Raw genomic sequence first — 25,006 nt, 5'->3', positions numbered from 1 at the left:
TTATTTGTTTCATTTGTTTATTTGCTCAAGTTTATTGTTTTGCTGCTAATTTATCCAACATGGCCAAAACGAACTTTGATTATTTTTGAATCACCTGTTGATATTTAACACAAGTTCAATGTACTTTTGTGAAATTTTTGAAATAGATCATGGATAAAAAGATAATTGAAATAAAAGCAATACATCAGAAAATGTGAATATATTCTTTCATGCCATTCCACTGTATGTAATGTTCTTGTGTGAATAACATATGAGAGAACCAATTGACTCATTCAATTTTTATATATAGTATCGCTTACATTTTCGATTTAATCTTTTTTAAATTTATGAGTTAATATTAACTTCCATCGAATACATATCGATAAACGTCAACAGCAAAAAAAATGTATTGGTATTCATTTTTATCCGTGTTGCAGGTAATATATATTTCAGTAAGATGATTTATCACAAAAGATTCCAGATCCAAAAAGTGCCAGCTGACGCATTGTTTAGTTAAGAATTTGCCGAAGGATAAATATACTTTTAGATGTCGTCAATGTTGAGATCATCTCCATCTTCCTCTTCCTCGACAGGCTTGATAGATTTCTTCGCTTCCGGCTTAGTGGGTTCCTTGCGTAGTGAATCCGTTTTGGCACGATCGTCATATTCAATCTCAACGTCAGAATCATCTTCTTCCTCCGATGATTCTTCTTCTTCCGCTTCTTGCAACCATTTGATGAAAGGATTGGCTTTTTCATGAATCTGTGTAGCAACTTCCTTTGATACATACTTTTTGCTCACTTTTTGTGACCATTCCAATATAGCTTTCTCTTCAAGGATGTCACAATCGTAGAACAATTTCAAAATCCCAGGAACCTTATCCATAAGCTTATCAGCATGTAGAGAGACGATTTGTTCTAAGCCACCAATGAAGTATTTCTGGGATTTGGTATCATCGTGCATGAAACGCAGTAGCAACTTGCGATGTTTGCGAGCTTCTTGGACAATGTTAGCAGTGAACAATAATTCAGCCAGAATAAGAGGGGCTTTAGCCTGAACATCTAGACGACTAGCTTCGGTCGCTAATTCTTTGTGTGTCTGAACGTTCTCTAGCTCCCCCGAGTCGCGTTTCTTTTTGACCAATTCATAGAAAATATCCAAACGTTCTTTCTCGGTCTTATCGAAGTCGTCGGAAACTGTCATGTTTTTAGCCCCATCAGTTAAATCTTGCATACGAGCTCGAACGGCTTCTTCAGAAGTATCCACGGTCCAATTAACATCATCATCCCCGTTTTCGTTTGGAGTATGGGAATCATGTATTTCATCGGATGTATTCACTGTTTCACCATCATTTACAGTCGAGTCATCGCCATTCTCTCCCGATTTCTTGGAACGTTTACTACGCTTTCCTTCGGTAAGTGAAGCTCCCTGGCTCGCGGGATTAACGTTCGGAGGATTCTTTATGATAAATGTGTTTACCTTGTGATTCACCTCGAGTGGTCCGTGGAAACCACATGCTTTACAACCCTGTGAAATGGTACCTTTTTTCGAGGACACAATTAGTTCAGTTTCAGGATTGTCACATTCTGGGCATAACACAAATTTACGGATAAATCCATCCAGCAAGTCTTGCAGCTTATTTGCATCGTGAGAACCATTGACAATGAAGCGCTCATTCTGTAATAGCAGGTATTCTAGGAGAATCGTATAGAATATGAACATTACAAATTTACCTTGTAATCAAACTGCGTTTGTGCTCCCAATTCACATCCAAAGTATTTGGTTGGATATGTAGCCGGACGTCCGATAGCACGAGCCACATCGGCCATGTTTACGATGACAGTTTTTATACCATTACCTTTGCCTTCAACTTTCGCATTAATGCGAGGCATTTTGTAACGGTAGAATACATCTGTAACATTCCGGTTAACATTGACTGTACCCATGATGATAATTGGAATGCTATTCAACGATACAACTAAAATAAACACAATTCACTGAAAAGATAATAAAAATAAATTAGAATTAGATGTTTTACTTTTAACTATTGTCAATATTTACATTTATACGGCCTCAATCCTCCTGTATTTTGATATTGTTCTGGTTCAAGTGCCAGTAAATTTCCAGTTGTTATTCAATTTCAGCAAGATCAACGAGAATGTTGGAATTTATATATTCAATCAGTCCTTGTGCTTCACGCTGTATCGCAATTTGTCGCTCAATTTACAATCTAGTGAGTTTTACTTGGGTCAACTTCATCAAATGGAAGTTTTGCACTTCTTCCCAACGAATGTACTCCCCCGGTTTATAATCACTATTGCTATGGCAAACAATGGTTTTGCTGTTGGGTCCGTCTTCGATTAGAGATGTTGTGGACGATATCAGAAGCATTTGTATATTGTTGGCGTGTATTCTTTCTGCTAACACACAATTACGATCAATTTGCTTTTCGCAAACGGTTCGGCGCGATGTTAAAGCTCTAATAGATGAACAGCACTCCTCGGAAACAATAATTGTATTAGGTGCGTATTAATGCTTACTTCAGTGTTCTCAAGAATCTGCATTGATGAGGGTGGGAAATAAAAATAAAACCAAATATAAACAAAGTGAAACGCTAATAAAAGATAAACATTTTTTTTATAACATAAATATTAGAATATAAGAGAGAAAGCTGAAGTGGCAAAATCGGAAACGAATCAAGTTAAACAGCAATATAGGATTTATACAGGCTATCTTTTGAGGGCTTATCTCGTTACGTTACTCACACTCGAATGTCAGAAAAAAATAAAACAAAAGCACTGTTACTCATAACAGCTACACAGTTCAACAATAGATAACGCCACTCTTAGCAACTTCGGTTTCAATTATAACAGTACTTCCACTGCTTGACGTCACTGTAGAATCAATAATCACCTCTCCTAATAATATACTGCTGACATGAATGGATCTCTAATCTGTCGTTGGATTTTCTCGATAAACAAGAATGTTATCTTAGCGGGAAGTAGTTCACGTTTCTCTAAATGGTTGCAGTTTCCGATGTCTGTTGCTGGAATATTTAGAAGTCCTGGAAAATAGTAAAATATCAGCAATTACAAAATAGAAACCATTATTATTCCGAACTCTCACACAAACCTGCGACTTATACTACGCTGTTGAGAAATCATGCACGACGTACCACCTAAACTCCTTAAGAAGGGAGAGAGCGGTGCTCCTTTGAGTGCTGGTGTTTCTGAAAATTTAGAGAAGTTCTATTAAATGTTTGGCTAAAGGCTCGTTTGGTGGGCCTGGACTATGTTAATAATGAACACTGGCAGAAAACTGATACACAATGAATTTGTTGTAGGGTCTGTAGTGGAAGCTGGAATGGGGATAGCTCATTCAGGATTCTTGAAAACTGTCTTTTTATCAGATAGTTATATCAAGTATTTCTGAATTGTGGCAGATCTCTTTTATGTTCTAAGCAGAAACTATCAGACATTGGGTTCAATTCCCAATCAGTCAAGGATGTTGGAAATTTTCTTGACATGCCTTGAAAAACTTTGGGCCTGAAGTTAAGATTATGTCGAAACGATCTGGAACATTGTTTGTTTTTATTTTACAGTTTTTGCCTATTTATAATGTTCAATTAATAGAAATTTATGCCTGCAACAGAGCAAGTTCGCTTTGATTGTTTTTTAACACTGATTTCTTTATTGTTTCAAACATACATATTATCTATTAGATAAATCGGCCTGTTCAGACCTTTGTAGGGGTATGAGGTGGGCCATCAAAAAAACCTTGGGAATGACTCTATGAACGGAGAAGAGGATGTTGTACTGAGCGACGAACCTGCGAATGTTCATTCCTGCTCCTCGTCCATGCTTAACACACTGACTCGTGGTGATCAGCAGGATGATGAGAGTGACAATGACACGTAATTACAAAAACTAGTTCTAAAGTAGTAGATTCAGCTTTCTTCCACAAATCAAGGAAGCACAACCTCACCAATCCTTAGAAGAGAAAGCTGAATAGTTTGGTTGTCGCTAGAGTTCCTGCAAGGGAAGCTCGCGAGCAAGTACTAAGTCATCATTTCTCTGGATCAATAAAATGCTCACCGGAATTGGAACTGCCTGAATCAGCATCTCTGCTCCCGGAAACAAGTTGGGTTGAAAGCGCAAAGACCAGTCAATCATCCTGCTCAAAAGTTATAGCAGTACGAAGACAGAATGGCTGAAAAAAATTGTTTCCAGTCTAAGTTTTTAGAAAGGACATGAAACTATTTGCTCTAGACGCAAAAAATATACCGCGTCCAAAAAATTCTTCCCAGAAAGCACATCTTTCAATGATTTAAAAGACTCAAAAGTAATCCAATCCAAATAATATTCATGCAGAATGGACGCTAACGGTCGACGAAGCTTCCATGCGAAACTAGGTTGAGGGAAACACATAAAAAACAACATCAATAAAAATAATTATCTCGAGTTTTCATTCGGAACTTGTGGCGAAATGTTGATTTACATGATAATACACCCTATGCGAAATATTAGCTCTTTCGAACTTCATTTATTAGTGTTGCAGACTTAAAAATTTTGGTTTTTTGAAAACCAAAAAATCACCGGAAATCGGGGTTTTCAAAAAAAAAGTTTGATGCCAAATGTCTTAAAATTGCATGGCATATCGAGATTTACAGAATTTTTTTTTGTTCAAAATCGACTTTTCAGTCAGAAAAACGACCAAGTGCCAAAAAAATTTATTTATTACATTTGGTTGAACATTATGTAAGGTACATCCCACAATCATCAGATTGGAAAATCGGGCATACAGCAGGAATAATTGATCGAAATTGTTATGATTGATCAACGAAAACCACTCATAGTATGCAGTCAGAGCGGACCATGTACCATGTACCATTTACCATGGCGAAATGGCTACAGGTAAACTTCGATATAACGTACATTTCACTTTCAAAATTGTACGTTGTATCGAATTGTACGTTATATCGAAGCATAATAAAGTACTCACAAACGTAGTCTATAATACATGATTGAGTCGCTGTTTTAGTCAAGTTAATTAATAACTTCAATCAGAAGACGAAGCCAGCCTTTGTCATGATGTTTCCCTTCGTACTGTTGATTAAAACTTGTTTCATTTAGAATCTGGAATCACCAAATCAGCTGTATTTCGAGATTGATTGAAGGTACAAAACTTGTTTTAGCATCACAATACAGATAATTCATTGTTCTATCAGAAAAAAATATTGAAAAAAAATTTCCTTTACACTTTGCAAAGGTGTACGTTATATCGAGGTAAAATGTACGTTATGTCGAGGGTACGTTATAACGAGGGTACGTTATGTCGAGGGTACGTTATAACGAGGGTACGTTATATCGAAGTTTCCCTGTATATGTTATGTGCACCATGTATCCATGTATCAATCATTTGTATATTGAATTTAAACAAGCGCCGAATTCAAACCAACAAAACGTTTTCTTGAAACGAAATGGTACCTTGTTGAAATGTTTTTGAACGCGTTAGTGTAAAATCTGCACATTCTGAGTATATTAAAAAATAAACTTGGTCCAATCTGACTGAACGGATCCAGTGAAAAGTGCTGGTCTTCTGCGTGATTGATCGCAAACTATACTATTACAGAGTGCGATTTACACTGTAGCGATGGCAATGAATTCGAATTTAATGATTCTATTGACGAATACTGTCTAAGATAATTGAAAATGGAAAGTTTATGCTTTAAGATGTTTGCCGCGTAATCATATTCATGCCTGTAATAGATGGCAGCGGCTATTATTCTGAACGCAACCATATGCTATGCAGCTTATGCATCACACTCTTTCTCGCTCTAATTCTCATAACAAAATGGCACACTTTGACTCACATTTGTTAATTGATTGAGACATATTTCGAAATTGCTCAGTCACAGTGAACCAAGTTTTAAAAATGCTTCATTTGGTTCAGTCAGAATGGACCATGCACGTATAGGCTGCCAAATAACTGTCTATTTTGGCATGATACTTGATGTTTTTTTACAATTATCATACGTCAAAGCATTGCCAGAGAGTTGCTAACATTTCTGAAAACAACATTGATCGAAAAAATTAAATGCTTCGAAAATTGCAGAGCACTGAACTTCAAGCTCGTTTTTCTCGAAATCATAATGGTCCGTCACATGGTCCGGTCTGACTTAACAACGACCAATTGATACACAATAATTCGTTCTGCATATTTGGTAGATTGATAGTACTAACCGGCACTTCATCGTTCTAAAAAACATAAACAGCAAATACATCATCCCATAAATTGTTGTAAAGTCTATACTGATTAGCTACAGATGCTCTTACGAATGTCACAAAATGCCACCATTATATAAACCGCATTTCGGACCGGTTCATGAATACTCCCCTCAGCTTGTCTATTTTATATTACTTGGTTGTTTCATGAGTAAACATAAAATATTATTTTAAAATATTTTTTTCTAATAATTTCTTTTCAAATTTACACATTTTCATTCGTAACAACTCTTACGCATATTCTATCCGTGTAATGTTTACTAATAACATTTCATTTATCAAGAATTTATAATATAGTGTATTTTTGGTTTTCGTATGCAACTTTTTTAAGCTCCCATTCCCAAACACATCGATGCATTATATTTGATAAACTATACTGTGAATCCACTATTGCATTTTTCAATTTCCCCACAAGAACTGCAAATTCACAGAATGCACAGTTTTGAAATCAAAAGTCTAGAAAAAAAACGTCATTATACCTCTATGATGGCCGGCTGATTCCGGCAGTGAAATTCCAATCATATGATCAGAGGCTGCCTGGGACGATTCGTTTATGCTGAATACAATTACTTCTAATAAATGATTCCAGAAGAAAAACTGCAAGTAGCTGCTGTGATAATATCTAATTTTGCCACAGTTCAATTACGAAAAAAAATTGGCGCAAGGACAAACACTTCACCATCTCCCAGGTGAGAAATTGTTCAACTGCAATACAGCACTCTGCGAGCCGAGATTACGCTCCCAACTCTCCGAATGAAAATTTGTCATGATGTCAACCATATGATCTAAACATAGTTTCTCTTTCCCCAATATGGAATTCAGATCTTCTTCATTATTAAGTTCGCCGCTATAACTGTGCACATTTGTGCATTTTCGAATACAGATTTGAGAAAACTATTCTGACAATTCACCGTTGCTGCATGGAATCCCGGTGAAAGGCGAATTATCTAGCAGCAGATCATATCGTCGCAATGAGAAAAGATACAAAAACCATTTATTTGCCATATTCGATGTTTCTGCGCAAACGCGCCCAATAGTATGGGAGTGTCGAGAGCCACAGAACCACAGCAAAAGGCAACGTAGACCGTGAGCGGAAAATCTATTCAGAGAGTAGACATCTCTGGAAGGCAGAATTTTTCTTGACATAAAAAAGGAACCGACACAGTGCTGATTGTTAGAAAAGAAGCACGGATTTATTTTTAGATGATTCCAGCACTTTACCTAGGCAATAAAATCATACAGATAAACATTCAAATTAAGGTTTAATGTAGCGATAGAAACTTTTATTGTGTCATTTCTACACAAAATGCCAATTAAAATTCAATTACACCTCAAACCAAATTAGTCTAATTAGTGATATGTTGCAATATTGTACTTGCAGCTTATTCAACCGACCCTATCGAGTATGTAGACAATATTTCACTGACAAATTTATTGGAAAACTCCTTACCTAGCGAGCATTTTGCAGTTTCGCCCGAAACATCAATATTACTGTTACAAACAAAACAATGAACCGAGCAACATGTCTGGAAAACATGTTTAAAGAACCTAGGTCCTACTCGGAACAGATGTCGATTAAGACCAGACTAAGCGGGCCAAAGGGGCACAGCAGAATGTAGCACGGATGAAGACGACTGCATCGGGACTGAGGGGTGATTACATCAGACAAACGCTCCTGGCAATATGAACCCGAATTCTAGCCAATGTATGGGGAAGAAACAATTAGGTCGCTCTTCTGATATTACGGAAAAACTGTCTACAATATCTTCGGAGCAGTTATAATTTATTTCAGGCGTATTTGATTGCTTTTAGTGTCTTTAGTTCTGGATATCGTAAAATTCATCCTAATAGGTCCAGTGGGTCCAATCAATTGATGAGCTGTTTAAGAGCCTTTTTGATTTCGAGTATTATAGCGCATTTTTATGGGAGTAAATAGAAATGTTATTAAAACTATTGAAACAAGTGCTGAAATACACTCTGTCCATCTTCTATAAGACCAGGTGATGATCCTGCTGCTTTGTGTCATTGTAAACAAACAATGCTTCAATTTATATTCTAGTGTGTTGGTATTGGTGATTACCATACACTGCATGATTTTCATATGTGCGTGTGAAAGCGTAAAGCGTAAATAAATGTTTTTGTATTTTTCAAGTGTCAAGTTACTATACGACCAGTTACATTTTCCATTGTTTTAGTTGTTTTTTCATCAATAAATCTGGAAAATGCCGAAGGGAAAAGTGCTCACGGAGAGAGAAGAAAGACAACTCGATGCATTTCACCAAGAAAATGTTGGTAAATTGCTCGTCGGAATGGACGATGCCATCAAGTAGTGCTCAATTATTTGGCGAGTTCTCAAAGATACGATAAGAAGAAGAGAGCTTCATGTAAATCGAAGCTCTCTGACCAAAATAAGCGGGAAATAGCTAGAACAGCTTCGAATACCTCAAAATCGCTTATGCAAATAAAGCAATATTTCAATTTAACACTTTGATCGCGCCGACACCCAGATCTGGGTGACGGGTGTATTTCCTGAGAGGCCCCAGGAAATGGCCCCAGATGTGGGTGACACTTTTCATGTTCCATTTGAATAGGATTTTGATAGAATAGGCACTTAAATGTAAATATGGGTTATGTAGAATAATCGAAAAATCAAAAACATAAAAATATAGTTTTTATACTATACTTTTAAAAGGTTTTATTTAGCATTACCTACTGTAAATATGTTTGTATGTTTATCTGCAGGGTTTTCCCACATCAACAGAAATTTAAATAAAGAAGTCTTTTGATACTAAAGAAATCACATTTACAGCTTTTCTTGATATTGAGGAAGCAATTGACAATGCATTTTACAACTCTGTAAATGAAGCTACGAAAAAAATGTTGTTTTGACATGTGCATCTCCAACTAAACTGGACTGGACAACTCTGTAAATAAAGCTACGAAAAAATCTTGTTTTGACATGTGCATCTCCAACTGGATACATGCCATGCTAACCAACCGACTAATAACAGCTAAATTATGAGGATCTACTCTAACAACGAAACCAACTAGAGGTCTGTGTCCTCACCTCTGTTGTGGGCCCTTGTTGTCGACGATCTTCCTAATAACCTAGCTAATTTAGGATACGAAGTCATTGGTTTCGCGGATGACATAATAATTTTAGTGAGGGGTAAATGTGAATATGTTAGAAGTAGTAGGCGTTCAGACCGAAGAATCAAACACAGCAACCATGTAATAAATTAGGAAATAAAAATTTTTCACTTCTGTTTCAACCACTGGAGAGAGTAGTACGTTTTACTGCCTAATCTAATAGGTTATGGGCCCAGTTATTCTACAAGATTTTTTCGCAAGATGTCTACCGGAGCTGGTGATGGTCAAGCGATCCCGCAACAAGTCCAGCAAAACCTTTCAAGTCTTCCGCCGATCGAGCGTCTGAGCGGCCGAGAGAATTGGCCAACGTGGAAATTCGCGGTGGAGACGTACCTGGAGCTGGAGGAGCTGTGGGAAGCCGTGAAGCCGATTCCGAACGCGGACGGAACGCTGCCAGCGGTGGACCAGCGGAAGTGCAGAAGAGCACGAGCGAAAATCATTTTGCTCTTGGATCCCGTCAATTACATTCACGTGAAGGACGCACCGACGGCCCGTGAGGTATGGGCGAAGCTTGAAGCAGCTTTCGAGGACACCGGACTAACCCGCCGCGTGGGACTGCTCAGGAAGCTCATCACCACCACCCTCTCGTCGTGCGTCACGGTGGACAGGTATGTAACGGAGATCATTTCCACCGCTCATAGCCTTCGGGGAGTTGGTTTCGACATTTCCGAGGAGTGGGTCGGTTCCCTACTGCTTGCGGGCCTTCCGGAGGAGTACAAGCCAATGATCATGGCGCTGGAAAATTCCGGCACCCCGACTGGCGATAGCATCAAGACGAAGCTGCTCCAGGAAGTCCAATTTTCCAAGGACCAGACGGCGTTCGTTGGACGAAAACCGTTTCCATCAAAACCGAAGCAAGGTGCAGCCGAAGGACGGTCAGCTGAGCAGCCAAAAGGTCCAAAATGCAAGCGTTGTCATCGATACGGACACATCGCCAGGGAGTGCCATGTGAAAAACGAGACGAAAAAAGGGTCGGCGTTTTGCACAGTACTAACAACCAGCGATTACCATAGCAACGATGGCTGGGTGTTTGATTCGGGAGCATCAGACCACTTCACCAAGGATCGAAGCCTGCTACATGGTGAAAAACCGGCGAGTGGCGTTGTCATGGCAGCCGACAAACAAATGATGAAGATTGTTTCCACGGGTGTCGTCAAGCTTTCAGCTAAGTGCAGTCCTGAGAGTCCCCCCATCGACGTGAACGATGTCAAGTTCATTCCAACGATGTCCAACAATCTTCTGTCGGTGAGTCAGATCGTTCGCCATGGTCACGAGGTGCGGTTCAGCACCCAAGGCGTGAAGGTGATTGATCCGGATGGTGAGGTGATAGCTACCGGGATACATGACTTGAAGAGTGGATTGTTCCGATTCGAAGAGGGTGACGAGCAGAGCGCGTTGTCGCTCGCATCCACGGCAGCCGATTTGAACGTTTGGCACAGGAGAATGGGTCATATCAACGTCCATAGCCTGAAGCTACTGAAGAATGGGCTAGCCACCGGGATGGAGTTCAAGGAAACGAAAATGGACAACTGTACAGTATGTGCCATGGGTAAGCAAACACGTCTACCATTTCCGAAGAACGGTCATCGTGCCAATGGCGTCCTGGAACTTGTCCACACGGACATATGCGGACCGATGGAAGAAGAGTCAATCGGCGGAAGCCGGTATTACGTGTCGTTCGTGGACGACTGGACACGGCGGATATTCATCTATTTCCTGGAGACGAAATCCGAAGCTGAGGTCCTATATGCATTCAACCAGTTCCGAGCCCTAGCTGAGAGACAGACCGGGTTCAAGCTAAAAGTTCTTCGCAGCGACAATGGTAAGGAGTATACTAACCGATCGTTTCAGAAACGCCTTGCCGATGCAGGGATTGTACACCAAACGTCCACCGAGTACTCTCCTGAACAAAATGGGTTGGCCGAGCGAGTCAACAGAACCGTCGTTGAGCGAGCTAGGTGCATGCTGTTCGAGGCGAAACTACCGAAGTCGTTCTGGCCGGAAGCGGTAGCAGCTTCGACGTACGTCATCAACCGTTCCCCTACCAAAGGTCACAAGCTGACACCGGAGGAGGCCTGGTCCGGTCGCAAGCCTGATCTTTCCCATGTTCGTGTATTCGGCTCGAAGGCGATGTCGCACGTTCCGAAGCAAAAGCGGAAGAAGTGGGACGTAAAATCGAAGGAGTGCATCCTAGTCGGTTTCGATGAGCAGACCAAGGCATACCGGTTGTACGATTCGGTGAAGAAGAATGTCTTCAATTGTCGGGATGTAGTTTTCCTCAACGAGTCACCCCAAGTCGAGACGCAACCTGCAGCTACGAGCGGACAACATTTCCAAGTCCGGAATTTCGTGAGTCTCGATTTCCTTGACGACGTTCCGGAAGCAAGACCGGTAGAACCAACCGAGCCGGATGTTGAAGAACCAGCCGAGCCTGACGATCATGAGACAACCATTGAAGAGTCGTCGGATCCCAAGGAGTCATCGTATTCCGAGGAGGATTTCTTTTCGCAAGTTGATACAAGCGCTGGCGAATCATCCGATGAAACCGTTGTTGACGTGACAATTCCGGCACTCCCTCCACGACAATCTTCAAATCCACCCGAGTCACAGGTGTTGAGGCGCAGTGGTCGGGAGCGCGCGATTCCAGGCAAGTACCATGACTTTGTCTTCACGAACAAAAACTTTCCGTTCCACAAAACGAAGCTGGACCGAATGCCGCCCAGCAAGGCCTCACGGTGAGCAAGCGACGGGCGACGAGGAAGACCGGCGATCCTCAAACTCCGGTGGAAGCGTTACGAAGTGATGAGGCGTTCCAGTGGCAAGCCGCCATGGACGAAGAATTTCGGGCGCTGTTGGAGAACCAAACGTGGGAACTGGTGCAACTACCGCCAGGCAAGAAGGCTGTCGGATGCAAGTGGCTGTTCAAGACCAAGCGGGACGAGAAAGGAAACGTGGTACGGCACAAGGCGAGAATCGTTGTACAAGGCTTCACCCAGAAGTACGGCACCGATTATGATGAGGTCTTCGCACCGGTGGCAAAGCAGACAACCTTCCGAGCTCTGCTTTCCATGGCAAGCCGTAGGGGATCCATCGTCAAGCATGTCGACGTCAAGACCGCATATTTGAACGGAACACTCGAAGAAACCGTTTACATGCGGCAACCGGAAGGGTACACGACGGGCGATGAGCGAACCGTCTGCCTTTTGAGGAGGAGTTTGTACGGCCTGAAGCAATCAGCGCGCGTATGGAACCGGAAAGTGGATTCCGTTTTCAAGGCCATGGGATTCCAGCCAACGAAGTCGGATCCATGCTTGTACGTGCAACTGAAGAATGGTACGTGGTCGTATATCCTCATCTACGTTGATGATATGATCGTCGTGACGCAGACGGAAAAGGAATTCAAGGGTATCTTCCAGAGTTTCCAAGCCCATTTCAACGTGACGAATTTGGGAGACGTTCGTCATTTCCTTGGAATGGAGGTGGAACGAAGTGCGTCCGGATTCAAGATCAACCAGACCTCGTACATCCGGAAATTGGCACAACGTTTTGGCTTGGACAAGGCGAAACCATCGAAAATTCCTATCGACATCAGCTACCTACAGCAGAAGGAGGAGATGGATCAGTTACCCAATAACCACGATTATTTGAGTCTGATCGGTGGTCTCCTGTACGTAGCAGTGCACACACAGCCGGACATTGCGGTGAGTGTCTCGATATTGGCGCAGAAGTCTAGCTGCCCTAACGGCCAGGATTGGACTGAAGCCAAGAGGATCCTGCGCTACTTGAATTCCACCAGTGACCACAAGCTGCAGCTAGGTTCATCGACCGGTGGATTGAAGATGTTTGTGGATGCGGACTGGGCCGGAGATTCTCGCGACAGAAAGTCGAACTCCGGTATCCTCATCATGTTCGGAGGTAGACCAATTGCGTGGGGTTCGCGGAAGCAAACGTGCGTTGCACTAAGTTCGACTGAAGCGGAGTTCGTGGCGCTTGCTGAAGGCTGCCAGGAGCTCGTCTGGACCAAACGTTTGATGGAGGAAATCGGCGTAGGCATCGATGGTCCCATTACTGTATTTGAGGACAACCAAAGTTGCATCAAGTTGGTGGAAGACGACCGAATCGAACGACGCAGCAAGCACATCGACACCAAGTTCTTCTTCGTTCGCGACCTGCAAGAGAAGGAGATCATTAAAATGGAGTATTGTCCAACGGAGTCCATGTTGGCCGACGTTCTCACGAAGCCACTTCAACGACTTCGACTGGAAAAACTACGCTGTGAAGTAGGAATTCGTCCGGATCTGATCGAGGAGGAGTGTTAGAAGTAGTAGGCGTTCAGACCGAAGATTCAAACACAGCAACCATGTAATAAATTAGGAAATAAAAATTTTTCACTTCTGTTTCAACCACTGGAGAGAGTAGTACGTTTTACTGCCTAATCTAATAGAATATACTATTTCCAATAGAATGCAAACAGCCCTTAACTACACAATCAAATGGGACAACTCGGAAGGACTTAGTGTTAATCCTTCAAAAACAGTTATAATTCCATTTACCAGAAAAAGAAAGTATAAGATTCCACCTCTTAGATTGGGAGGTGCACAATTGGAGCTAACAAAACGAACCAAATGCTTAGATGTCATGATTGACTAAAAACTAAATTGGAACAATCAACTGAAGTAGCCCATACTGCGCTCTGGAGTTTTATATAGTATATAAAAAATGGGGACTAAAACCGAGAATGATTCACTGGTTTTATTCGGCAATTGTAAGACCCAGACTAACATATGCTTCGTTAGTGTGGTGGCCTAAAACTACACAAATATCAGCTCAGAAAAAGCTCGATAAACTACAATGTCTGGCAATATCAATATTCAAAAATTTATCAATAACTGAGGCAATGCCCAGCGCACCTCCAAAGCCCTAGATACTCTCTTATACCTTCTACCCTTGCACCAATATGTGCAACTTGAAGTGGAAAAAGGTGCTCTTAGGCTGAAACGTATAACACATTTTCTAGAAGGAGATCTCACAGGGCATTTACAAATCCTGAAAGTTTTTTAACTGAACACCATAGTAAGCATGAATGGAGACTGGATGGAAACAAAGACTAACTTCAGTGTTTCCTTCAAAGTGATTGAATTCAATCGCAACGAATGGGAAGAAGGTGGTCCCAAAACTCGTCCAGGATCACTCGTGTTTTATACCGATGGATCTAAAATTGATAAATCTACGGGAGCTGGGATTACTGGACCAGGAATCGACATGTCAATTCCAATGGGACAGGCCACTGTTTTCAAGCAGAAATACAAGCTATTCTAACATGTACAAATATTTGTTTGGCTAGAAAATACTAGGTATGCCAATATCTGTATCTTCTCAGATAGCCAGGCAGCTCTGATCTGATATCACAATTTTATTAGGTATATATTACATAAAAAAACAAAAAATAAGTTGGTGTCAATTGGACTGTCCCCTGAAAAGCCGCAACCAGTTTGTTGAACCCTTACAGCCAAAACCATGTAAACTTGTGGGAGTTCTACTAGTTTTTCCAGTGGACCGATTTCAACCAATGATTTTTTCACGTAATCTTGGATATATTTCCTGTCATCGTACGTGGAATTTTTTTCAGAATATTGATTTTTGACGAAATGGTAACATTTTTTGTGAAAAAATTTAGAAAATTTAGTGGAGAATCTGGGAAAAACTATTTCATCAAAATCGGATGGACCGTTCCCGAGGTAGAACTCCCACCAGTTTGCAAGACGTGGTTTCTAGAAAAACGCGTTTTAAATTTTGGATCCGCGCTCCTTACGCAAGAACTTTTGTCCACTGATTGGCTTTTAACTTTGGAACACGAAAACAGAGCATCGGACAAACCTGAGGCAAAAATTACAGCAAAGTAGATATCTCAGAGAACATTTTAGGCAAGATTTTTTTGACGTAGAACTACGTCTTTCAGGAAGGGTGCCAAATCAGAAAACAGGTTTTATGAAATAAAGTTAACGTTAATAACTATTTTAACTGTAAACGAATTCTCGTGATTTTCATACCAATCGAATCAGAAATTCTACAAAATTTGTTTGATATGCTATACATTACTATTCGCTAATCTCTAAACAATTTAAATGATTGAAAACTGGAAGAACTTTCTTTTTTCCCATACATTTGTTCTGCCGATTTCTGTGCTAACCCTATCCGTATTTCGAATGCTTATAACTCGAACATTTCTTAACAGATCAGAAAGATGTTTGCATCAATTGATAGGAAATATTTCTACGCGTCTATCACAATTAATAAAATATTATTTTTCATGAGATGAACAATTGAATAACTGTAAAATGTCAAGCGTTATCTAAACGCCCTAAGTTTTGATTGGCCCGATCTACGGTTTCCCCAAAACAGACTTCTAAATCGAGGTACCTGTGAAAATCCGCTTTGCAATTATACATGTAAGTGGGGGGTATTTTTGTTCCCACCGAGCTGTCTTTCCGTAACACGGACTTCAAAATCAATGTGCCTGGGGGAATCCGCTTTGTCAAAACATGCAAGTCGGGGGTATTTTTTCTCACTGAGCTGTGTTTCCCTAACACGGACTACAAAATTAATGTGCCTGGGGGAATCCGCTTTGCAAATACATGCAAGTCGGGAGTTTTTTGACGTAGGACTACGTCTAACCGGAAGATATAGGGGGTGAAATGGAAATCTAGGCACTGAACAAGTAGGAAAAAATGCAAGATTTGGAACGCTTATAACTCGAGCATTTCTCAATAGATCGCAAAGGTTTTTGCATCAATTGATAGGAAATATATCTACGCATCTATCATAACGAATAACATTTCATTTTTCTTGAGATAAATAATTGAATAATTGTGAAATATCAAGCATTGTCAAAATGCACTATGTGCCCATTTTTTATTGGTCCATTTTGTGCTCCTCAAATCGTACCGACCAAAACGGGCAACCAGAGCAGCAGCGAAATAGAATGAAGCACGATTGGAAAGGAAAAAGAAAACAATGAACGAAACATTGGTCGCAGTCTCCCACATGCGTAATTCTCGAGCCAGCCAGTCAGCTTAAAAATCCCCGCTCCGCTGCCGTAACGATCATTCTCATCCAAACCGTACACCACATCGGTTCGCATCACAACACATCAACAAACCAACCCAAGCAGCCATGTCTGGACATGGTAAAGGACGAAAAGTGAAGGAAAAGGCAAAATCCCGCTCGAACCGTGTTGATCTGGAGTTCCTCGCAAGGGTAGCTAGGCCGAGCGCGTTAGTACCAGTACACCAGTCCACCTAGCCGGCGCTATATAGTTTCGGCCGCCGAAGTGATCGAGTAAGCTGGCAAAGCTGCTCGCGGCGATAAGAAAACCCGCATTCGGAACAGAACACATTCGGTTCGGTGGACATCAAGACAACAGGCAGTTGCAGTGAGTGGCGAGAAGAAAAAAGTTTGTTCTTTATACAAATTGCTTTGGTGGCAAATCCAGAACAAGGCGGCATCGAGGGCGTTCGAAATGGTTTTTTTCAAAACCACGAGTACAAAGTTTTCGAAATTGGAACCATTCCATAAAACAAGGCGCTTTTCAGGGCCATTAAACCTTCCAAAAAAGAGTTTAGGAAATACAGTTCAATGCTTTCTAAAACATTATCCAAAATAATAATAAAACACAAATTGATTTTTTCATAATTTGTTTGCCAGGATCTGATGAGTATGTGAATTTGGCAGTTGTTCTGAGTTTATTGATAGTTGGGGACTTTCCAGATTATTCAATTTTCACCAATTCTTAAATTGTTTCCAGATTGGAAGTACATTGAAACATTGCATTGAAAGTCGACACTGTACCACTGTCATCGCAAATGTTCAATCGCCTCCAATGCGACACTGAGTGGCGCTTCGGCACGTCGCATTGAATGTAATTTACTGTACAACATGTCACAAAGCTGGATGGGAAGAAATTTTCCAACTTTGAAAGCTGTGGCGAGTGGCAACAAATCGCTAAACAGGAAGGTTTAGCCGAACAAGATGGGGATATCGAGTGATAACAAAACAATAAACTCTTTAGATTGAAGATAATTTTGTGATCCTGAAAAGGACCCTTTTTAGCCTGCATGTGAATCCAACGAGCGAACAAATCGTAATGAATGTATTTTTTTCCCATCGCTCCCTTTTAACGCTCATTCGTTCGTCTCGTTGGACTCGCCCCTCTGGCTGAGTCCGCCGATTTGTCTCTATCCTGTGAGTGTGTACCGCTAGAGTATAAAATACTCGGACCCCAAAAAAATTTCTTATTTTCTTTCAAACCGTAAACCCGTGTGGTTGTACGGCATCGGCATCGTGGACGTAACAAAGGAGGACAAGTTAAGGGAGAGGCAAAGTCCCACTCGAACCGTGCAAGTGTGCAGTTCCCCGTAGGTGTATCCGCCAATTGCTCAGCAAGGGTAGCTAGGCTGAGCGCGTTAGTACCAGTGCACCAGTCCACCTAGCCGGCGTTATATAGTTTCGGCCGCCGAAGTGATCGAGTTGGCTGGTAAAGCTGCTCGCGACGATAAAAAAACCGCATCAGAACAGAACACATCAAGACAACAACAGGCAGTTGCAGCGAGTGGCAAACGCAATCGCAAAACGGCATCAGGTAGCAGAAGAAAAAAGTTTGTTCTTTATACAAACTGCTTTGGTGGCAAATCCAGAACAAGGCGGAATCGAGGGCGTTCGAAATATTTTTTTTAAAAACCGCGAGTACTAAGTTTTCTAAATTGGATACATTCCATAAAACACGGCGCTTATCAGGGCCATTAAACCTTCCAAAAAAGAGTTTAGGAAATACAGTTCAATGCTTTCTAAAACAATATCCAAAATAATAATAAAACACAAATTGATTTTTTCATAATTTGTTTTTCAGGATATGATGCGTATGTGAATTTGGCAGTTGTTCTGAGCTTATTGATTTTCATCAATTCTTAAATTGCTTCTAGATTGAAAGTACAGTAATTTACACTTATCTCGACATTTAGCTAATTGGACGGACCTGTAATGCGACATATTTATTTGGACATTTTTGTAAACATAGAGTTCGGGGTCCAAATTATGACCCCACATTGAAAGTCGACACTGTACCACTGTCATCTCAAATGTTCAATTACAGGTTAAAATTACCTCCAATCCGATACTGAGTGGTGGTAATGCGACGTGCCATTGAATGTTATTTACTGTAAAATATGTCACAAGCTGGATGGGAAGAAATTTTCCAACTGTGAAAGCTGTGGCGAGTGGCAAATGCAATCGCTAAACAGAAAGGTTTAGCCGAACAAGATGGGGATATCGAGTGATAACAAAACAATAAACTCTTTAGATTGAAGATTATTGTGTGATCCTGAAAAGGACCCTTTTTAGCCCGCATGTGAATCCAACAAGCGAACAAATCGTAATGAATGTATTTTTTTTGCCATCGCTCCCTTTTAACGCTCATTCGTTCGTCTCGTTGGACTCGCCCCTCTGGGTGAGTCCGCCGATTTGTCTCTATCCTGTGAGTGTGTACCGCTAGAGTATAAAATACTCGGACCCCAAAAAAATATCTTATTTTTTTTCAAACCGTAAACCCGTGTGGTTGTACGGCATCGGCATCGTGGACGTAACAAAGGAGGACAAGTTAAGGGAAAGGCAAAGTCTCACTCGAACCGTGCAGGTCCCCAGTTCCCTGTTGGTCGCATTCACTGATTGCTCCGCAAGGGTAACTAGGCCGAACGGATTGGTGCCGAAGCACCAGTATACCTAACAGCGATTATAGAGTTTCAGCCGTCGGAGTGCTCGAGTTGGCTTGCAAAGCTGCTCACGACAATCAGAAAACTCGCATCAAGAACAGAGCAGCTTCGGTTCGGCGCTCATCAAGGCAACAATTAGTTTCAGTGAGTGGCAAAGTGTTTCTCCGGCACGTCGCATTAAATGTAATTTACTGAACAATATGTCACAAGTCGGATGGGAAGAAATTTTCCAACTGTGAAAGCTGTGGCGAGTGGCCAACGCAATAGCTAAACAGGAAGGTTTAACCGAACAAGATGGGAATATCGAGTGATAACAAAAACACAACACCAAAGGTTCTTTTCAGAACCATCCACATATTCATAAAGAGTAAACAGTAAACTAATCCATTTTTCAGGTAGATAGGTAGGTATTCACGTAGGAGAAGAAAATAAAACAATATATTTAAAATATATATTTAACAAAAGCTGTCCCCTTTGTATAGTCCTACGTCACTACGGTTATGTCACCGACATTACCCACCCGTCTTTTTTGGTGTTGAGTACTTTTGTACTCGCTCATCGTTGTACAGACCGGAATATGTTTCCCTAAAACGTACATTCAAACTGAGAAGCCTAGGAAAATCGTCATTTCAGATACTAGAGGCGAAGGAACTTTCGCGGTTCGAGAACTACGTAAACATGAAATGTGCATTAACCCTCTACCGCCCAAGATTTTTATTCATCTAAAAAAAACCTACTCCACTTTTATCTCGAATTTCCGCCTTTTAACATAAAATACTCCTAGCAGAAAGGTGCTAGCATACAAACAATGTGTATGTGTGATAGATGAAAATATTTTAAAGACGTTCTAGTGGGGGTGAACATTGAAAATAATGTCTCAATAATTTTAAAAGAGAATCCGCTAAACCCGTCTTAAGGCGGGCTTGGGCTCTAGAGGGTTAATTTCAGAGAAAAATGTAAAATATAATGATCGTTTGACAATTCTTCCGTTCACATATTTTGGTAGTCCTAGGCATCATATCAAACGTAAAAGGACGTTCATCATATTTATTTGTAACGAAGAACATAATCTATTACAATAATTTAGATGCATCTTAAAATAATGCATAAAGTGGTAAACAAGTGAATTGCATAATGTAAGTACGTAGTTCTACGTCGAAAATATACGGTCGTGTCCTAGATACAACCCCTTACATTTTATTTTTTATTTTTCAAGTTTCCATAGTGTACTACCCCCTTAATGCAGTAAAAGCTAGTTTGGGAATGTATTCTATCCTTAAAACAACTAGCTCTTACTAACGAAGTTAATTTATACTGGGTGCCTGGTCACTGCGGTACAGAAGGTAATGAAAAAGCCGATCTCTTAGCAAGATTAGGATCTTCTACTGAATTCCTGAGCCATTTTGTGGACTATCTACATCATGCATGAAATCAGAGCTCAAAAATATCAATGATTGAAGCCAGATGGAGGGCTCTATCAACACCAAGTCAATCCAAATTATTCATTACACCTTGTAACAGAATAACACGCAAATTACTCAGCTTGAATAGGCCAGATTTAAGTACATTAACATTAACCGGACACTGTCCGAGCAGGTATCACCTTAAAAAAAATCGGAAAACTGGCAGATGATAACGGTCGTTTCTGCAATTTCGAAACTGAAACTTCGGAACATTTACTGTGTCAATGCAGTACACTGATTCAGCGAACGCTGCGAATTCTTGAAAAGGACATTCTTATGCCTAACGAGATTTAGTCTGCTGAACCAAAAAAGGTAAGAAACTTCATAAAGGAAGTCATACCTTCGTGGGGGGATATGCAAAGTCCTGGTGCGACTATCATTTATACCCTGAGTGATCGAACGAACTGACACTGCATACATAGCAAACTGGAGTGCACTACAATAGATTAAACTAATGGTCGCAGTGGTACAATGCTCCTAGAAGCAATGGATTAAGGACCAAAAAATTATTTTTTTGAACTGGTCGGCTCGCTCTCCAGACTTGAATCTTGTTGAAAATCTTAGGGGGATCGTTGTACGCAGAATCTACAATGAGGGAAAACGGTTCACCACGATTGAAGAGCTCAAAGTCGCAATTTCGAAAACATGGAAGATATTCAGAAATTCGTTCAGCAGAACTTGGTAAATAGTATTCCATATAGGGGTGGGCAAAACGGTTCATTTCAGTGAGCGGCTCAGAGCCGCTCGTTCATTAAAGTGAGCCGGCTCATTTGAGCGACTCTTTTGAACTGCGGCGATTTTTGAGCCGTTACTCTTTCAGAAAACGGCTCTTTTTGAGCCGAAACTCTTTCGAAAAGCGGCTCTTTTTGAGCCGAGACTCTTTCAAAAAGTTTTATTGTGAAATATGACTGAAATACAAATGATATATTTCAAAGCAAAACTTAACCGGGTCAACGTATGCCGTCCGACGCTCGCTAACGCTCGGTCGGACCTAACTAAAGAATCGTCTCCTATGTTTCAAACTAACCGGGCAATCGATGGAGCACAGGTTTGTTTGCGAAAGGCCGCCGCTTCCGACCTTGGGTCGGCGGCCGACTCGGATTGCGTCATCTCGGCGGCTTAGGGCCACCTCTGTTTCTTATCCCCGTTTGATGGGGACTACATCCCCATTACGTTAACCTCAGAAATTAATTAATTAAGAAAAACCAATTCATAATATATATTGCGCTAAATTGCGCTCCGGTGGCGTTTATACCTAAATACCCCAAATCCCAAATACGCATTTATTAATAAAAATGACAAAACACTGCATACAACAAGGCAACAACAATACAAATGAATCGTTTGTTTGAGAAACCCCATGAACGCCACTTTTATCAAAATTGACTTTTTGACAGTTTTTGAGTCCTTAAGGGTACCTACATCGACCATCGAAATTTCAGAAATAGTTATCTCTACGAACCCCCTTCAATTGAGGTTTCAAATACAATTTCATTCACTGTTTACCGATGCCATAAGAAGCACGAGCAACTCAACTTAATCGGAATGTCTTCTGATGCAGAAAATAATTTATAAACGACCCCATTCTTACTTGATATGAGCATTATGAACGTTATGAACTTCAAATTCAAAACCGCTAAATTTACCACTGATTCCTCCTTTTTTGAGAAACCCCCTAAGTCCATCAACTTTAAAACGTTATATTTTGAACTTAAACTGTTATATTGACGAAAAAGTAGTTTCACATTATATGTTTTGTGTGTAGAAACCGAACCTGATACCAACAAATAGGAGGACCAGGTCAACATTTTGAGAAAAACAGTTTTTTATCGTTTTCTCGCAACTGCGTCAAATGGACTTTTGGGGTTTCTCAAACAAACGATTCAAATTGTATTTGAATGCCAGTGCGAACAATAAAAATGCTATCTATTGTATTTCGGCTCCTGTGACGCTAAGACGAAAGTACCTGTTATTTTAACAAAACATGCTTATCCAGTTTCCCTCACATTAAGTTTCTACCTTTTTTTTTGTCTCGGCAACGAAAAAAAAAATCAATCCGCCGCAGGAGCATTGATTTTCGTTTGGCATTTGTTCACGATGTGAACGAGCAATGTGACGTCACTAGTGCTACAGTTTCATGAGTTTGTGGTAATTTTGAGACCACCTTGCACGACATTAGCAGCTCTATTCTATATTCCGGCGGATTTCAATTTCGTCTGAAACTGCTATTTCGTTCGAGTTATAATTTTGCATTCCGTATTTGGAACGTTAAAATTAAATGGGCAATAATGTTCGAAGAGAAACAGAACGAACGAAATGCAAAAACTACTCGAACGGAATACAGAATGGAATTTTATCAACTCATTCGAAATATTTTGAATCGATCGAAATACAGAATAGGGGTGTAGATCTAAATGGGACTGTCTTGACGCAAGATAACTGTGCTATTTGTATATATTTAATTTACATAACAAACATAATTGTTAGTTTAGAAAGATATCAAACCACTAAACTTCGCGTAATCTATCGCCCCTTTCTCCACTGTTGCCAGTGCGCAAGAAGCCACCTGAATGCACAAAACTGCCACGAGCAAAAATTTACGTGGCGTGAATAATTTTCGCACGAATTTTCAACATACGATCTGCCACATTAGCACATAACACGTAATGTACACATGCAATTTTCGTCGTCTACTTTTAAATGTTACACTAGGCGCTGATTTCAGATGGAAATATCTGGATTAAAAACAATCACACATATTGCGATTGTACGAAAACAACGGTAATAGCGATAAGAAAAACTTACCTTGAATTCTTTCTAAAGTCATATAAAACGCTAGCGCCAGTCCAGGCGATCCTGTTCTGCAATCACTACTGCACGATATATTTTTTACCGATTTTAGGATAGAGATGAAAAATCACCGCTGTTTCACAGATTATGGTTCAAACTTCTCACCACGATCAAAACGGCTTATGCAATGCTCTGAAATATACATAAAATTGTAAATTGATATAAAAATGTGATTGTAGATAAAGCAGTAATATAAGATAGATCGCATAGAACAATTTTAGCACACATCACACCTCATCCATGTATAAGTTTGTTCATTTTTAAAGGGAAATGCGTGGAACATGAGGTAGAATGGTGCATTTTTTTCCGATGAATTTTCAGACAAGCGTTATCGGCCAATTTTAAATGTGTTGTAAGACGAACATGGCGGCTGCTAAAAATTTTGGGAATCTGTTAACCTAATAGTACCCAAGATATAACTAAAATTGAATATGCTCCTAGTTGACTGGGTATACTTTTCTGACAAGATGAATTTCAGAATCTTAAGTGAGCATAATTTTCTAGAAATAAAAATCCAACGATTATGAACTAATGACGTTTGCAGCATAATAGCAAAAATAGAAACGTGGGAAATTTCCAGAATTTTCTCAACTTAGTTCTAGCGAACACCATTAAAGAATAAATGAAATAAAAAACTTACGTTAAAAAGCGTGAAATCAATACGAACTGGACAAAACAGAAAATATTTGCACAAATTGCTTGAACTTACGATTTGCTCTACGATGTGAAAATGTTAAAATGATAGACTTCTCCAATTCTCCAATTCTCCGCAGTTGCCGTTAACAAAGTTGAAAGCGATAGACTGGAAAACTCTCCACATACATCAGTCATGAGCAGGGATGCCAGATATAAAGGCATGGCTTTGTTTAAATAGCATTCGATATTGTGAAGTCTGTGAAGTAAATTTTATGGAAATCTTTTTAATATATTAGGCTGTCAGAAAAGATCCTGCGGTATTTTTTTTAATTTTCATTTGTTCATAAAATTAGTTACAATCATCTGTTTTAAGTCAAATATGCGCCGTTTTGTTCGATGACTTGTTCCCAACGAGATGCCAACTTCATAATACCCCTGTTATAGAAACTCGTTTCCTTATTGGCAAAAAACTCGGATAGCCAATTTCACAGGCCTCTTTTGTGGCTAACTTCTGACTACCTAGCTCGTTCGCCATGGACAAAAACAGGTGGTAGTCACTTGGTGCAAGGTCCGGACTGCAAAAAGAACGGCGGATGCAAAAGAACCTCCCATCCGAGCTCCCGGAGCTTCTGGCGCGTCACCAAAGAAGTGTTTGGCCTGGCGTTGTCCTGATGGAAGACAATGCGGCCTCTGTTTATCAAAGATGGCCTCTTCTTCATGAGTGCTACCTTCAAGCGGTCCAGTTGTTGGCAGTACAGGTCCGAATTGAGCGTTTGGCCATAGGGAAGCAGCTCATAATAGATTATTCCTTGACAATCCCACCAAACACAGCAGAACCTTCCTGGCCGTTAATGAGGGCTTGGCCACCGTCTGAGCCGCT

General features: G+C 40.5%; 1 protein-coding gene across 4 annotated transcripts; it reads right to left on the bottom strand.

Moving 5' to 3' along the window:
• LOC129768376 (eukaryotic translation initiation factor 5) lies at nt 1–24,302 on the bottom strand. Of its 4 annotated transcripts, none has more exons than XM_055769986.1 (7): nt 24,200–24,302; nt 23,446–23,622; nt 3,112–3,208; nt 2,893–3,043; nt 2,041–2,537; nt 1,713–1,976; nt 1–1,656 (listed from the first exon to the last, which is right to left on the bottom strand). In XM_055769986.1, exons 6-7 carry the CDS (start codon nt 1,923–1,925, stop codon nt 523–525), a joined length of 1,347 nt encoding a protein of 448 aa, XP_055625961.1. In that variant the 5' UTR covers nt 1,926–1,976; nt 2,041–2,537; nt 2,893–3,043; nt 3,112–3,208; nt 23,446–23,622; nt 24,200–24,302; the 3' UTR covers nt 1–522. The 4 variants fall into 4 exon arrangements, with proteins under 4 accessions (XP_055625961.1, XP_055625962.1, XP_055625963.1 ...); XM_055769987.1 differs by having other exon boundaries at nt 24,131–24,269; XM_055769988.1 differs by lacking the exons at nt 23,446–23,622; nt 24,200–24,302 and adding an exon at nt 6,743–6,965.
• Nucleotides 24,303–25,006: the final 704 nt, after the last annotated feature.

This window comes from Toxorhynchites rutilus, chromosome 2 (assembly GCF_029784135.1).
Source record: "Toxorhynchites rutilus septentrionalis strain SRP chromosome 2, ASM2978413v1, whole genome shotgun sequence".
In the NCBI taxonomy this organism is placed as follows: domain Eukaryota; kingdom Metazoa; phylum Arthropoda; class Insecta; order Diptera; family Culicidae; genus Toxorhynchites; species Toxorhynchites rutilus.
The sequence above is the reverse complement of the archived record's forward strand: the minus strand, read 5'-3'. Positions and strand labels throughout refer to the sequence as shown.

Bases quoted from the DNA above. Each gene is read 5' to 3' on its own strand.
- LOC129768376 (XM_055769986.1), bottom strand. From the start codon at position 1,925: ATGGGTACAGTCAATGTTAACCGGAATGTTACAGATGTATTCTACCGT. The intron at 1,657-1,712 runs GTAAATTTGTAA...CTGCTATTACAG, and splicing joins AAACGCAGTTTGATTACAAG to AATGAGCGCTTCATTGTCAA.